The following is a 13,016-nucleotide window of genomic DNA, read 5'->3' as shown; positions in this document are numbered from 1 at the left end:
ACAATGTTCCCATTCATTTCTCCTATACAGCATGACCTAATTTACAAAGTAGAAATAGAGATATAGACGTAGAGAGCAAATGTATGGATACTAAGGCGGGGTAGAGGGGGATGGGATGAATTGGGAGATTGGGGTTGATGTATATACACTATCGATACTATGTATAAACTTACATTATTTCAACTGGTGGTATATAAGCAGTCTGTAGTACAGTCACACCAACAGTATATAGAAATGAACTACTGATATTTAACGACATGGATGGATCTTGAAAAGATTTCTAGTGAAAGGAATCAGACAAAAGATAGCATGCTGTGTGATTCCATCTACGGAATATCCTAGAAAAGGCAAAACTCCAGTAACAGAAAGTAGTTCAGTGGTTACCAGTGGCTGGATTTTGGGAAGGATTTGACTACTAAGGGGTGTAAGGGAGCTTGAGGGTTGATGGAACTATTCTATGTTTTGATTATGGTGCTGGATGAATGACTGCATGCTGAACACAGAAGAGATGAATTTTATTATATGTGAATATACCACATTAAAAAGAAAACATGGAAGGGAAAACCACCAAAGGATAAAATGTGACTTTATTCAGATTAAACTCATTATGTATTGAAAAGCCAAGCACAGTTTCTAGGTGTAGCTGGGTCCAGTTTCAGCAGCTCAGAAGGATGCTTAAGTGTAGAGATAATGCCCAATTTATCTTTCCAGAGGCCCATAGTATATCCATATGTGACTTTAAAATTCTGAGTAGCTTGAAAATTGGTATTCCATACTTATGCATGTGCTCAGTTATTCAGTCCCATCCAACTCTTTGCAGTTCTATGGGCTGTAGCCCTACAGGCCCCTCTGTCCATGGACTTCTCTAGGCAAGAATACTAAAGTGAATTACCATGCCCTCCTCCAGGGAATCTTCCTGACGCAGGGATTGAACCTGCGTTTCTTATGTCTCCTGCATTAGGCGGGTTCTTTACTACTAACACTACCTGGGAAGCCCATTCCATGCTTATACTCAGGGTTAAAAGAGATTGGGCTGGGAACTTGAAAGCCGGGTTAGGATGGGAGATGGGGATTGACGTATATAAAACAGATAACTAACAAGAACCTACTGTGTAGCACAGGGGTAAAAAGAAGGCATAATCTGTTTGTAGGACATTTATTAAATTAACCTTAAAATGCATTCCAATATTCAGTAGGACCAGTATTTGACTCCACTTATACCTAGAGCAGACAAATTCATAGAATCAGAAAGTATCTTGTTAGCTTCCAGAGACCAGGGAGTGGGGACTGATATGGGGAGGGGGAATGGGGACTTAGTGTTTAATGGGAACAGAGTTTCAGTTAAGGAAAGTGGAAAATTTGGGAGGTGGTTGTTGGTGAGATTTACACAGCAATGTGAATGTACTTGGTGCCATTGGACTGTACAGTTAAATATGGTTAAAAGAGTATGTTTTATATTAAGGGACTTACCACACACACACACACACACACACACACACACACACAAAGAAAAACATTTTAAAAAGCAGGCATCCAGACTTACAGAAATCTAAATGATTCTGCTCCTCCATCCTATTATTTTGGTGTTTTGAAATTTCATTCTGCATATTTGTGTGATCCTGGAAGGGTGGTTGGTGGTTTGAAGAATAAATACAGGGGTTTGCTAGTGGTGGGTGAAGTGAGGGCAGAGAGAGGTGAGGTGCTAAGAGAGGAGGGACAAACACACTGTTTTTATTCCAACACTGTTTCTAAGGAGTGTGAAGCCATTTGCTTTTATAATCTAACTGCTAATTTTTTCCTTCTCTGGGAGTTTCTTCCATTTGCATGTTCCTTACATTTTCTTAGAATTCCACCTTAAAACAAACTGAATGTACTTATGGCCAATATTTCCGCGCTGAAAAGTTTTGCTTAAACGATGACACACTGCAGTTGGAGCCTGCTCACCCACATCTGGAAGCCACATGTCAGCAGCAGCTGTATAAAACCAGCAGCCCAGCAGACATAGGGTGACAGTTTTTGCCAGAAGCCCAGACGGCATGGACCTCACTCTTCTGTGGGTGCTTCTGCCACTGGCCACCGTGGCTTGGGGACAGTATGGTGACTATGGGTACTCCTATCATCAGTACCATGACTACAGTGACGATGGGTGGGTGAATCTGAACCGGCAGGGCTTCAGCTACCAGTGTCCCCATGGGCAGGTGGTGGTGGCCGTGAGAAGCATCTTCAACAAGAAGGAAGGTTCCGACAGACAGTGGAACTACGCCTGCATGCCCACACCCCAGAGCCTGGGGGAGCCTACGGAGTGCTGGTGGGAGGAGATCAACAGGGCTGGAATGGAATGGTAAGAGCCAGCACACTGCACACGGCTGGTGATGCAGCAACAGACCCCTCTCTCTGGGGGAGGCTTGACCCTCAGGGAATAGAGCTCACTGGAGACTGGGCAAATCCTACCAGGATCCTTTCCATTGCATGCTCCGGGTGTGGCAGGGTCGATGCTGAGCAGACCGCATTACAGGACAAAAACTCACGATGGGGCAGAGGGGTGTCCATGGCAGATGGACTTCTCTGTGGCTCTCAGTTTGGTCCAGGGACTAGTATGGCTTTGTGAAACGTTTACTAGTTTGCCAAAAGATAAGCACAGAAACTGAAAGTCTTTATGAAACTTTGTAGCAATTCAATTTTGCTGTGACATCCAAATGGCACTTTAGTATGGTAATAACTTATTCGGACTATCTTACAAAAAAAGTATTGGTACCCAATAGATTGGGGAAAATAAACAACAGAACCTTCACTACAGTTTGAGAAATATTGATTTAAGGCTAATGAGTGGGGGAGAGGGGTCAAAGAAATTTAAGCCAAGAGAAGTGAAATGAAATGGCTTTTTGCCATCCCAATTAAATGTGCCTTCTCAGTTTTGAGTACCAAGGTCCTTCTCTGTCTGCATTTAAAATGGATTTCATTTCTGGGAAATAGTTTATTGAAATCTTTTGGGAGAAGTCTTCTCATTCAACTGGGTTCTGCAATGGTTAATGACCCAGAAATGGCCTGAGCCTGTGTCTTCACTGTGGCGTGTGACTGTCTCACACTAGTACTCAGTCAGAGCCCATCCCAGGAGCTATGCTCTGTGAGGCCAGTTAGTCACAGCAGCCTGCATGGAGGCAAGGCCACGGAGTGGGCTGGGGGAGAGGGTGAAGGCAGACTCAGGGGGAGCCTGGCCTGGGGAGGAGGAAGCCCAGCTGGCAGGTTGCTGCTATGGTAACTGTGCAGAGGAGATTCTACTGAGGGGTCTCCATGGGCATGTGGTGGATTGGGGCTTAGGGGTAGTCAAGCACAAAATTCTGAGTGTCACTCCACCAGCACAGAGATGAGAGGTCAGGAGGAAAAGACTGATGGTTGGAGGAGCCAGGCAATAAAAAGGACTTCTAAGCAATAAAAACAGCTGTCATTGATTGCTTAACCCAACCAAGCGCCCTGCTGAGTGCTTTAAATCTATAAGTCACTTTATAGGTAGATAAACTGATGTCTAGAGATCAGGGGTTTCCTCAACTGGAAAATGGTCGATCCAGGATTTGGATCCAGCGAGTCTCAGCTCCAGAGCATAAGTGCTTAGACATGGTGCTGGGCTACTTGAGAGTCTGCTGCCCCAGTGCATGGGCTCAGTCAGCACAGGTCAGGGTGGTAGGGACTGGACTCAGGGCAGTTCTTCATCCTGGGAAAGGAGGGCTCTGTAAGCTGACAGCAGAAGCTAGTCCTGGAGGGATGGGGTCAGCTTGATTTCTGCCAGGACTGAGGAGGGGCTCAGCCAGCCTGCAAAAGGGATGGGGGTAATGGTTCACAGCTGCAGGTGGGGGCCCCTTTATCAGGCCTTATTCATCCATCCCCACTGCCTCCAGCGAGCATATTTAATTAGCTAAAACCCTTCCAGACAGATGGCTGACTCAGAGTCCAGCCTCACCTCAATCACAGTCTCCAGTGGCTTCCCGTAGGCAGGCCATTGCCTGGCACAGAGCCTGGGGATGACCTAATTACAACTGTCTGTCTAGTCCTCCAATTTAGGGGACCCATAGATGGGTGGGGCCCCTTTCTAATGGCCCCTTTTAGAGCCACACAAAACAGCACTCGGATGATTTTTTAAATCCTAAAGGAAGAGCCTTGGACTCTGAATCAGGAGGCCTGGACTTGGATCCTGCTTCTGAAGATAACTTGCCTGGTGACCTTGGACCATGGGTTTAGCTCTTTAGGCTCCCACCTCATTTGGAAAATGAGCAGTTAGACTGCCTAATCTTGTAGGGCTCCGAGGCTCCTAATCTCTGCTTGGCTCTGAAAATACAGCTGGATTGTTCTTTCATTCTGTTGATCTTTGTGTTTATCCCTGCTAGGGAGAGAAGGCAAATTGTGTTTAGTTTCAAACTTGCCAACGTGTGACTTGTTTGTCATTCACTCCCAAACTATTTGAAGAAAAGCACGAGAGGGAGTGCAAATTATATGATTTTGTTTGGCCAATGGGAATCAAATGAGAAGCTGACAGACAGAATCTCTCTTCCACCTTCACTTCCTCCACATATTTGATTGTGCAGAGTCAAATGATTTTTTTTTCTTTCCCCCTTTCCACCCTCTGTTGTCTCCATCTCCTCCTCCTTTAATCACAGAGTTAAAAAAAAAAAAAATGTACAAACGAAAACCAGTAGGACTCAGCTGCCCCAGGACTGATCCCGATTACCCCAGAGACACTTCTGTTAGATGATTGTTGCTTTTAGTTTAGGCTCCAGTCTCGGTGAAAAAATCAGGAGAGAAATTGTTCATAAACTGGGGAGCAATTATATCTTCCCGTTACCTGTCGGTTCTTAATCTATTCTGGGGGAAGAGTTGATAGTTTTATGCTATATGGCTGCCTTGTATAACTATATTTGCTTGCAAGCTTAGTTTTAAAGGGGATGGGGGAATCTCAAATACAGATATGACAAAAATACATAGGATCTGCTAAAGACCCTTGTTAATTGGAGCATAGTCTTTAAAAATTACTTTTGACATGTCTGAGTTAACTTGTAACACGACTGTTTGCTAGGGATTCTCTGCTGAAAAATCACGTCTTCAGGTGCCAGATTCTGAAGTGTGCATGCTGGCCCCTACTTACAACTGCTTGGAGGCTTTACCTTGGTCCCATGAGTGGCATTTTGCCGTCTCAGAGCATGCCCCAGTTGTTCTCAGGGAATCTTCTCAAACTTGGGTTGACCCAGGCTGTAGGACATGTGGGTCCCATGAAGCTAAAATTTGTTAGTGAGGCTGAGCTGGAGTGTGGTGAGAGGAGCTCTGGTTTTAGAATCAGGAAATTTTGATTCACAGCTCCTTTTCCTATCATCTCTGAGAGCTGTGGTCTTGGGCATTCAATTTCTCATTCTGGAAAAAAAGTGTAATACCCATATTGCAAGCTGTTAGGGAGAAGTACTGTGATGCTCACAAGCTAAAGTGTAGGAGAACTCTAACACAAATCTAAAACAAATTCCTGGCACATCATGGGCAGTCAACAAAGATTTTGTGAATCTGTAATTTGACCAGGCTGATTAAAGAGGCAAGTCAGCTTTACATGGAGTCTGAATTCAGAAGAACATTCAGTCTCCTGGCATTTGCTTTTTTCCCAGGTCCTCAAAGAATTCCCAAGGAGACATTTCAAAATGGCAGCTTGTTTTGGAATTGACTATTTGAATTTAATAATTCACCAAAGATAAGTCACGTGATAGACAAGAGGAAAGCACATTACTTCCACCACATTCCAAAATCATGAGCTACTCCAAAAGCATATCTACTATTAGTGTAAATTTTGGCAGTTTTATCCTTGGCTAAAAGGTACAGGCCCACATAAGAGCATATGAGTCAGCCTGTTAAGCTGAAGTAGCCATAGATAAAGGTACTACCTCAAAAATGTAAGACGAAGTTGCAATAATACCCAGTGCAGTATATGCCACTGTCATCTTTTAAATAAAAACTGTCAGTGAACCAAGAATAATCACAGTTACCCAGAGAACTTCCTAAAGATCATCACAAGAAGTCAGTAGGCCATCCCATCAGTGTTAAGCAATCATGAGGAACTTCATCAGTGCCAGAGGGGAGAAGAGTAGCAGAGTCAAGGTTATAACAACATGAATGAGTGGTGCGAGGAACAGTTAGCCAAAGGACTTCTTATGAGGTGAGACAGCTGACTGAGAAATGTTCAGTGAGATGAGAATTCAGGAGAACTTCTACTGAGGTACAAAAATGGTTAAATGGTTCTGTCTCAAACGGCCACTCTCAGTCCTCAAGTTTTCTCATCAGTAAAATAAGAGCATTGGGATCCCCTGTGGCTCAGATGGTAAAGAGTCTGCCTGTAACTGGGATACCTGGGTTCAATCCCATGTCAGGAAGATCCCCTGGAGAAGCGAATGGCTACCTACTCCAATATTCTTGCCTGGAGAACCCCATGGACAGAGGAGCCTGGCAGGCTACAGTCCATAGGGTTGCAAAGAGTTGGACATGACTGAGCAACTAACATAACATATAGGGACTAGTATAAGGGACAATGAGGTGTTGAGCCTTATAATCCAATATGATTTTTATGCTTTGAAGGGCTTCTTTACTTACAGGATATTGATTAATTCTGGGAAGAGGTTTTAAGGGATCTGTTTGAACCTTGATGTGTAGTGGGCTAATTTTCCTGATATCAGTTGGAGATTTTGCCACAAAAAAGGTGGTAATTGATTCAGTAGAAGCAGATGATCAGTTGCTTCCAGAATCAGCTCTAGTACCATCAAGAGCAAAACAAATAAATGTCAAAGAGTCACTTAATTCACCTGGTTGGCTGCTTTGATGACTACTGTCAAATTCTAGAATTATTTTCTCCTTTTAGGAAAAAGTCCTGTATATTTCTTTGGCTTTCCTGGTGGCTCAATGGTAAAGAAACCACCTGCCAATGAGGGAGACACAGGTTCAATCCCTGGGTCAGGAAAATCCCCTGGAGAAGGAAATGGCAACCCACTCCAGTATTCTTGGAAAATCCCATAGACAGAGATGCTTGGTGGGCTATAGTCCAAGAGGTTGCAGAGATTTGGAGAAGACTTAGTGACTGAGCATGCACTCGCACCTGTATACGTCTCTAAGAAGTCTTCACCTAATAAATGGAAGGGAAAAGAAACTAAGAGAAAAAGGTATGTGCCTCTTAAAAGGCCTAAGCAAAAGAGAATATATTCAGAGACAGAAACCTCATGAGGTTTATTAGAGATTTCCCGCTATTTGAATTGTTTTAGTACTACAAGGCAAGGGCTGATTTAAGTAGTGCAGTTGAGTACCCAGAACGTGGCTCCAGTGTCAGTTAGGACTGGAAGAAATTCATCCCCAACCTGGACAAGTTTTATTCAAGTCATTTAAGAAGGATGATTGGAACGAGCTCCTTTTGTTCCCAGGAATCTAGTCATTGAGGACTGAGACGATGTTGGAAAGGTTGATTAAAGGGCTGAAGGCAACTAAAGCCCTTAAATTTGTAGCAAATTATTTTCCAATGTCCTGACTTTTTGCAAAAATAGCAGAAACTTAGGGGAAGGGGTTCACTTAGGGGCCTTCATTTGCTGAAGTTGAAGAGTAAGAATTTTGGCAGTCTTCCTTTTAGGTAACTCATCTAAAGTAAGAGAGTGCTGGTTTATTAGGTTAGCTGAGTCTGGAGTGGACACAGTTTCCTATTTCATGCTGGTTCTTTTTACTAGAAGGGAGAGGTCCCAGATCAGCCTGTTACTAAACATAGAGTTTAGAGCTACCCAAATGGAATCAACATCTGGAGAAAGATCAGAATTTGTTTTAAAAATAATCTGAAGTCAGTTGTAATAGTCATAAACACATTCGTGAAATTTTTGTGTGCCAGCCTGAATTTTGTTCCAATCAACAGGCTTTAGAAAAGCCCTGGTAATAACTCAATGAATATGCCTAGTGATTGCCTGAGCCTGGACACATAGTAAGTTAGTGTGCTGGTCTCCCAGTTGTAATTCTAGAGACCTTTTAAGATTTTCTGTATTAGCTATTTTCATTCAAATTTGGGCATTGTCTTCATTGGCAAGCATATGAACTGGCTGATATATGTTGAAGAAACCAGGTTGATAAGTTTGAATAACTAAAGTACTCAGCAAATCTATGAGGATCTTCAGTTACTTTGGGAAAAAGTTTGACTGTGGCTTGCAGTTCAGCTTTAGTCCAGGAAATATTAGAGATTAAGGGTTGAGCCTCTGGGTCCCCAAAAGGCTTAATTTGAAAGGGACAATTTCTGATCAGTTCAGAGGAAAAGGGAATGGGAAGACCTTCAGAGAAAAGAGGAAGTCTGGCAAGAGAATCAGTACTGGGGGATTGGGGGTCTATATGAGATATAGGGGCTTCCCCAGGGCTTCAGTGGTAAAGAATCCACCTGCAATGCAGGAGTCACATGAGATGCAGGATTGATCCTTGGGTCAGGAAGATCCCTGGAGGAGGGCATGGCAACCCACTCCAGTATTCTTGCTTGGAGAATCCCATGGACAGAGGAGCCTGGTGGGTTACAGTCCATGTGGTCACAAAAAGTCAGACATGCCTGAAGTGACTGAGCACACAAACACATACAGGAGGTGTAGACGGCAAGATAGAGAAGGAGAAAGATGGCACTGAGGGTGGGCCCTGAGCAGGGGGTGCCAAAGGAGAGAGACAAGGTAGCAGAGGTGGAGTGAGAGACAGAGAAGCCGAGGAAGAACCCAGGCTTTGGGAGCCATGTTATCTTTCTTTAAACATTTTCCTCAGTTAATCTGAACATTTTACTTTGCAGAGATGCAACTTTAGTCTACTGATAATATTTGGAAGCCTCAAAATACCCATCGGAGTAGGGTTTTCACTTAGCTTTGGAAAATTTAGAGCGATGGCTCTCCAATTTGGTTTTGAGAAAAGTAAGCTTAGGGATTTCAAAAGTTCCCCCAGAATGGTCATCGGTATTCTAAATTGCCTTTGGTTAGGTCAATCCAATTTAGTTAGACATAAACATGAAGAATAACCTTGGTTTTCAAACATAAAATGGACCAAGATCGCTGTAGGGAATGGGTACCCTCAAAATATTTAAATAACTGGGATCCCATTTTCTCAGAGCTGTTTTCTCTCGAGTAAGAGAATTATTTTCAAACAACTTAGCTCGAATAAACCACACTGCATGCAGGTCTAGTATCAGCCAGTTCTAAGACAGCAGTCTGGCCCCAAAGAGACAGGAAGCTACTCAGCATACTTCCAATAAGACAGCCCCCCTTTGCTAAAGGCATGCGCTGATGGCCAGCCAGTTCCAGCTATATCAGTCTGATTTCAAAAATTGAGTCAAAGTGCCAAATAAATATTCTCATCGGGGAACAAGGTCTTAACCAGAAAAGATGAAACCTTAAAACAGATCCTGAATAAAACCTGGAAAGCTTCAAAATGCAACGCGGGTGAAATTCAGATCCAAGAGATAGATTTGCTTAAAAATCTCAGGGTCAGTTAGAAAAGCAGTAAGCATCAACAAATTCAATGTGGGTACCACATCTGTTTGCTCACAAGCCTCAAAGTGATCAAGGATCTTCACTGGATCCCCCAATGGAACACCAAAATGTTGACATAAATAGACGGCCAGTTATATCTCCAGAAAACAACGCATTTGGTTGGGATGAGCAAACAATTACAATCTTGGGTCTACAACCATGGTGAGGCATGTGCAAATCCCTACAAAATGGAGAGAACGCTTTTGTGGGGGTAAAAGGAGTTGGGAGGGCTACAGTAAGCATAGAATCCATGGTTTTTCATTGGTTCCCTTGTGACAAACTCTCATTGGCTGAGCAGCATCACAGGGTATGAGAGCTCCCCCTTCTGGTCCATCTCCTGACTATTTAATTGAGATTTCTATTTAATTCTTTACCAGTAGGAACTCAGTTTTCCACAGTGTAATTCTAATTGAGACCAAGGTCCTGTCTAGTAAAGAGCAATGCTTCCTGATTCATTATGCTGGTCATTAAGTACACACTGAGCTCACCTGGTTTTCTCAGATCAGCTCCTCTATACCAGTGTCTTTCACCCTCTGCATCCCAATCTGCTTTATGTTTCTTGTGGTGCCCTTGTCCTTACCTGGTTTGTATTTTTATAGTTTGTTCCCTTCAAAATATAAGCTTCATGAATATAAGGAGTTTGTCTCATTCACCACTGTATAGAATATTTTTCAGCACTAGAATAATACTGGCACATTGTGGGACCCACTAAATATGTAGTGAAATATCAAATAAGACTGGTTAGGGACTTCTTCGGAGAAGGCAATGGCAACCCACTCCAGTACTCTTGCCTGGAAAATCCCATGGACAGAGGAGCCTGGTAGGCTGCAGTCCATGGGGTCGATAAGAGTTGGATATGACTGAGCGACTTCACTTTCACTTTTCACTTTCCTGCATTGGAGAAGGAAATGGCAACCCACTCCAGTGTTCTTGCCTGGAGAATCCCAGGGACGGGGGAGCCTGGTGGGCTGCCGTCTCTGGGGTCTCACGGAGTCGGACACGACTGAAGCGACTTAGCAGCAGCAGCATCAGGGACTTCTTTGACAGTCAGCGGTTAAGAATCTACCTTCCAATGCTGGGGGTGTGGATTCGATCCCTAGTTGGGAGCTAAGGTCTCACATGCCTCATGGTCAAAAAACCTGAACATAAACACCAAAAGCAATATTGTAACAAATTCAATGAAGACTTTAAAATAGTTCACATTAAAAAAAAAAAAAAAAAAAAACCTTAAAAAAAGACTAGTTAGTTCATTGAGCAGCCCAAATCCCAGCCAATGTCCTCAGTGCCCTCCACAAAGAAGCCTGCAGATCTTCCTGCACAGCAAACCACTTTGGTTACATTTTTAAATTATTTTATTTTATTTTATATTGTAGTAAAGCTGATTTACAATGTGTTAGGTTCAGGTGTACAGCAAAGTGATTCAATTACATATAGATAGATAGATAGATACATTCTTTCTCATTTTTTTTTCCATATAGGTGATTACAGGATACTGAGTAGAGGTCCCTGTGCTATACAGTAGATCCTTCTTGATTATCTATTTTATTATAGTAGTGTATATATGCTAACCACAGACTCCTAATTTACGCCCTCTCCCCACTACATATATACAATGGAATACTACTCATCCATGAAAAAGAATGAATTTATGCCATTTGCCGGAACATGGAGGAACCTAGAGATTATCATACTAAGTAAAGTAAGCCAGACAGAGAAAGACAAATAACATATGATATCACTGATATGTGTAATCTAAAAAAAAAAGTGATACAAATGAACTTCTTTACAAAACAGAAACAAACTCACAGACTTCAAAAACAAAGGTGAGAGTGAAGCAATTGAAAAAGAAATGAAACAGGTATGAAGTATAAGTGCTATTACCCTAATTTTAATTGATATGGTGCTATATAATTTATAAATCTTCCTCATTCATTTGCCTATTTATTCACTGCTGCTGCTACTGCTGCTAAGTCGCTTCAGTCGTATCCAACTCTGTGCGACCCCATGGACTGCAGCCTACCAGGCTTCTCCGTCCCTGGGATTCTCCAGGCAAGAACACTGGAGTGGGTTGCCATTTCCTTCTCCAATGCATGAAAGTGGAAAGTGAAAGTGAAGTCACTCAGTCGTGTCTGACTTAGCGACCCCATGGACTGCAACCTACCAGGCTCCTCCATTCATGGGATTTTCCAGGCAACAGTACTGGAGTGGGGTGCCATTGCCTGCTCCCTATTTATTCACTAACAAATACTTATTATCACAAACTTTGCCAGACTCCAGGAATATGAAGATGAATAACATACAGTCTATGCCCCTGAGTTACTCATGGTCTAATCTTATTTGAGCCTCACAATAATACTGCAAGGCAAAATTACTATTGGGTTGGTCAAAAAGTTCATTCAGTTTCTTCCATAAGATGTCTCTAGTAGTGCTTAGTTGTTTTTTAACTTCACTTGAAACAATTTTGTTAGGCTGTATTGTAACAGCTATCATATCAGTGTGGATTTAAAAAATATATATCAAAATTGGTAAATTTTTGTTCAGCCATTTTAATATTGGAGATGGAAGAAGTAAAGCAACATTTTTGGCATATTATGCTTTATGATTTCATGAAAGGCAAAAAAAGCAGCTGAAATGGAAAAAAAAAATGTGTAGTGTATGGAGAAGGTGCTGTGACTGATCGAACATGTCAAAAGTGATTTGTGAAGTTTTGTGCTGAAGATTTCTCATAGGACATTGCTCCATGGTCAAGTGGACCAGTTGAATTTGATAGTGATCAAATTGAGACATTAGTTGAGAAAAATCAATGCTATACCATGTGGGAAATAATCGATGTACTCAAAATATCCAAATCGAGTGTTGAGAATCATTTACACCAGCTTGGTTATGTTAATTGCTTTGATGTTCCATGGAAGTTAAACAGAAAAAGAACAAAACAAAACCAAAAACCTTCTTGACAGTATTTCCTCATACGATTCTCTACTTAGGCGTAACTAAACCATTCCATTTTAAAAACAAATTTTTATGGGAGATGAAAAATGGGTACTGTACAATAATGCAGAACAGAAGAGATAAAGAGCAATTAAAATGAAAAACCACCAACCGCACCAAAGCCCAATCTTCATCCAAAGAAGTTGATGATGTATATATGGTGAGGTTAGAAGGGTGTCCTCTACTATGAGCTCCTTCTGGAAAAATAAATGACTAATTTCAATAAGTACTGCTACCAATTAGACCAACTGAAAGCATCACTTGACAGAAAGTGTCCGGACTTAGTCAACAGAAAGCCCATAGTCTTCTATCAGGATACTGAAAGACTGCATGTTTCTTTGATGATCAGGCAAAAGCTGTTACAGCCTGGCTGGAAAGTTCTGATTCATTCCCATATCCACCAGACATTGTACCTTCAGATTTCTATTTACTTCAGTCTTTACCAAATTCTCCTAATGGAAGAATTTTCAATTCCCTGGAAGACTG

The 13,016-nt window shown here is 42.2% G+C and overlaps 1 protein-coding gene across 1 annotated transcript in view; it reads left to right on the top strand.

Annotated features, from left to right (window-relative positions):
- The first annotated feature begins 2,000 nt into the window (after positions 1-2,000).
- DPT (dermatopontin) overlaps positions 2,001-13,016 on the top strand; it is a 36,696-nt gene continuing 25,680 nt past the window's right edge. Inside the window, exon 1 of the mRNA XM_055582179.1 lies at positions 2,001-2,341. Within this exon, the coding sequence (XP_055438154.1) occupies positions 2,037-2,341 (305 nt within the window). The 5' untranslated portion in view covers positions 2,001-2,036. The remainder of the gene's footprint in view (positions 2,342-13,016) is intronic.

The sequence above is a fragment of the Bubalus kerabau genome, chromosome 5, assembly GCF_029407905.1.
Source record: "Bubalus kerabau isolate K-KA32 ecotype Philippines breed swamp buffalo chromosome 5, PCC_UOA_SB_1v2, whole genome shotgun sequence".
In the NCBI taxonomy this organism is placed as follows: domain Eukaryota; kingdom Metazoa; phylum Chordata; class Mammalia; order Artiodactyla; family Bovidae; genus Bubalus; species Bubalus kerabau.
This window is presented reverse-complemented; position numbering and strand designations above follow the sequence as displayed.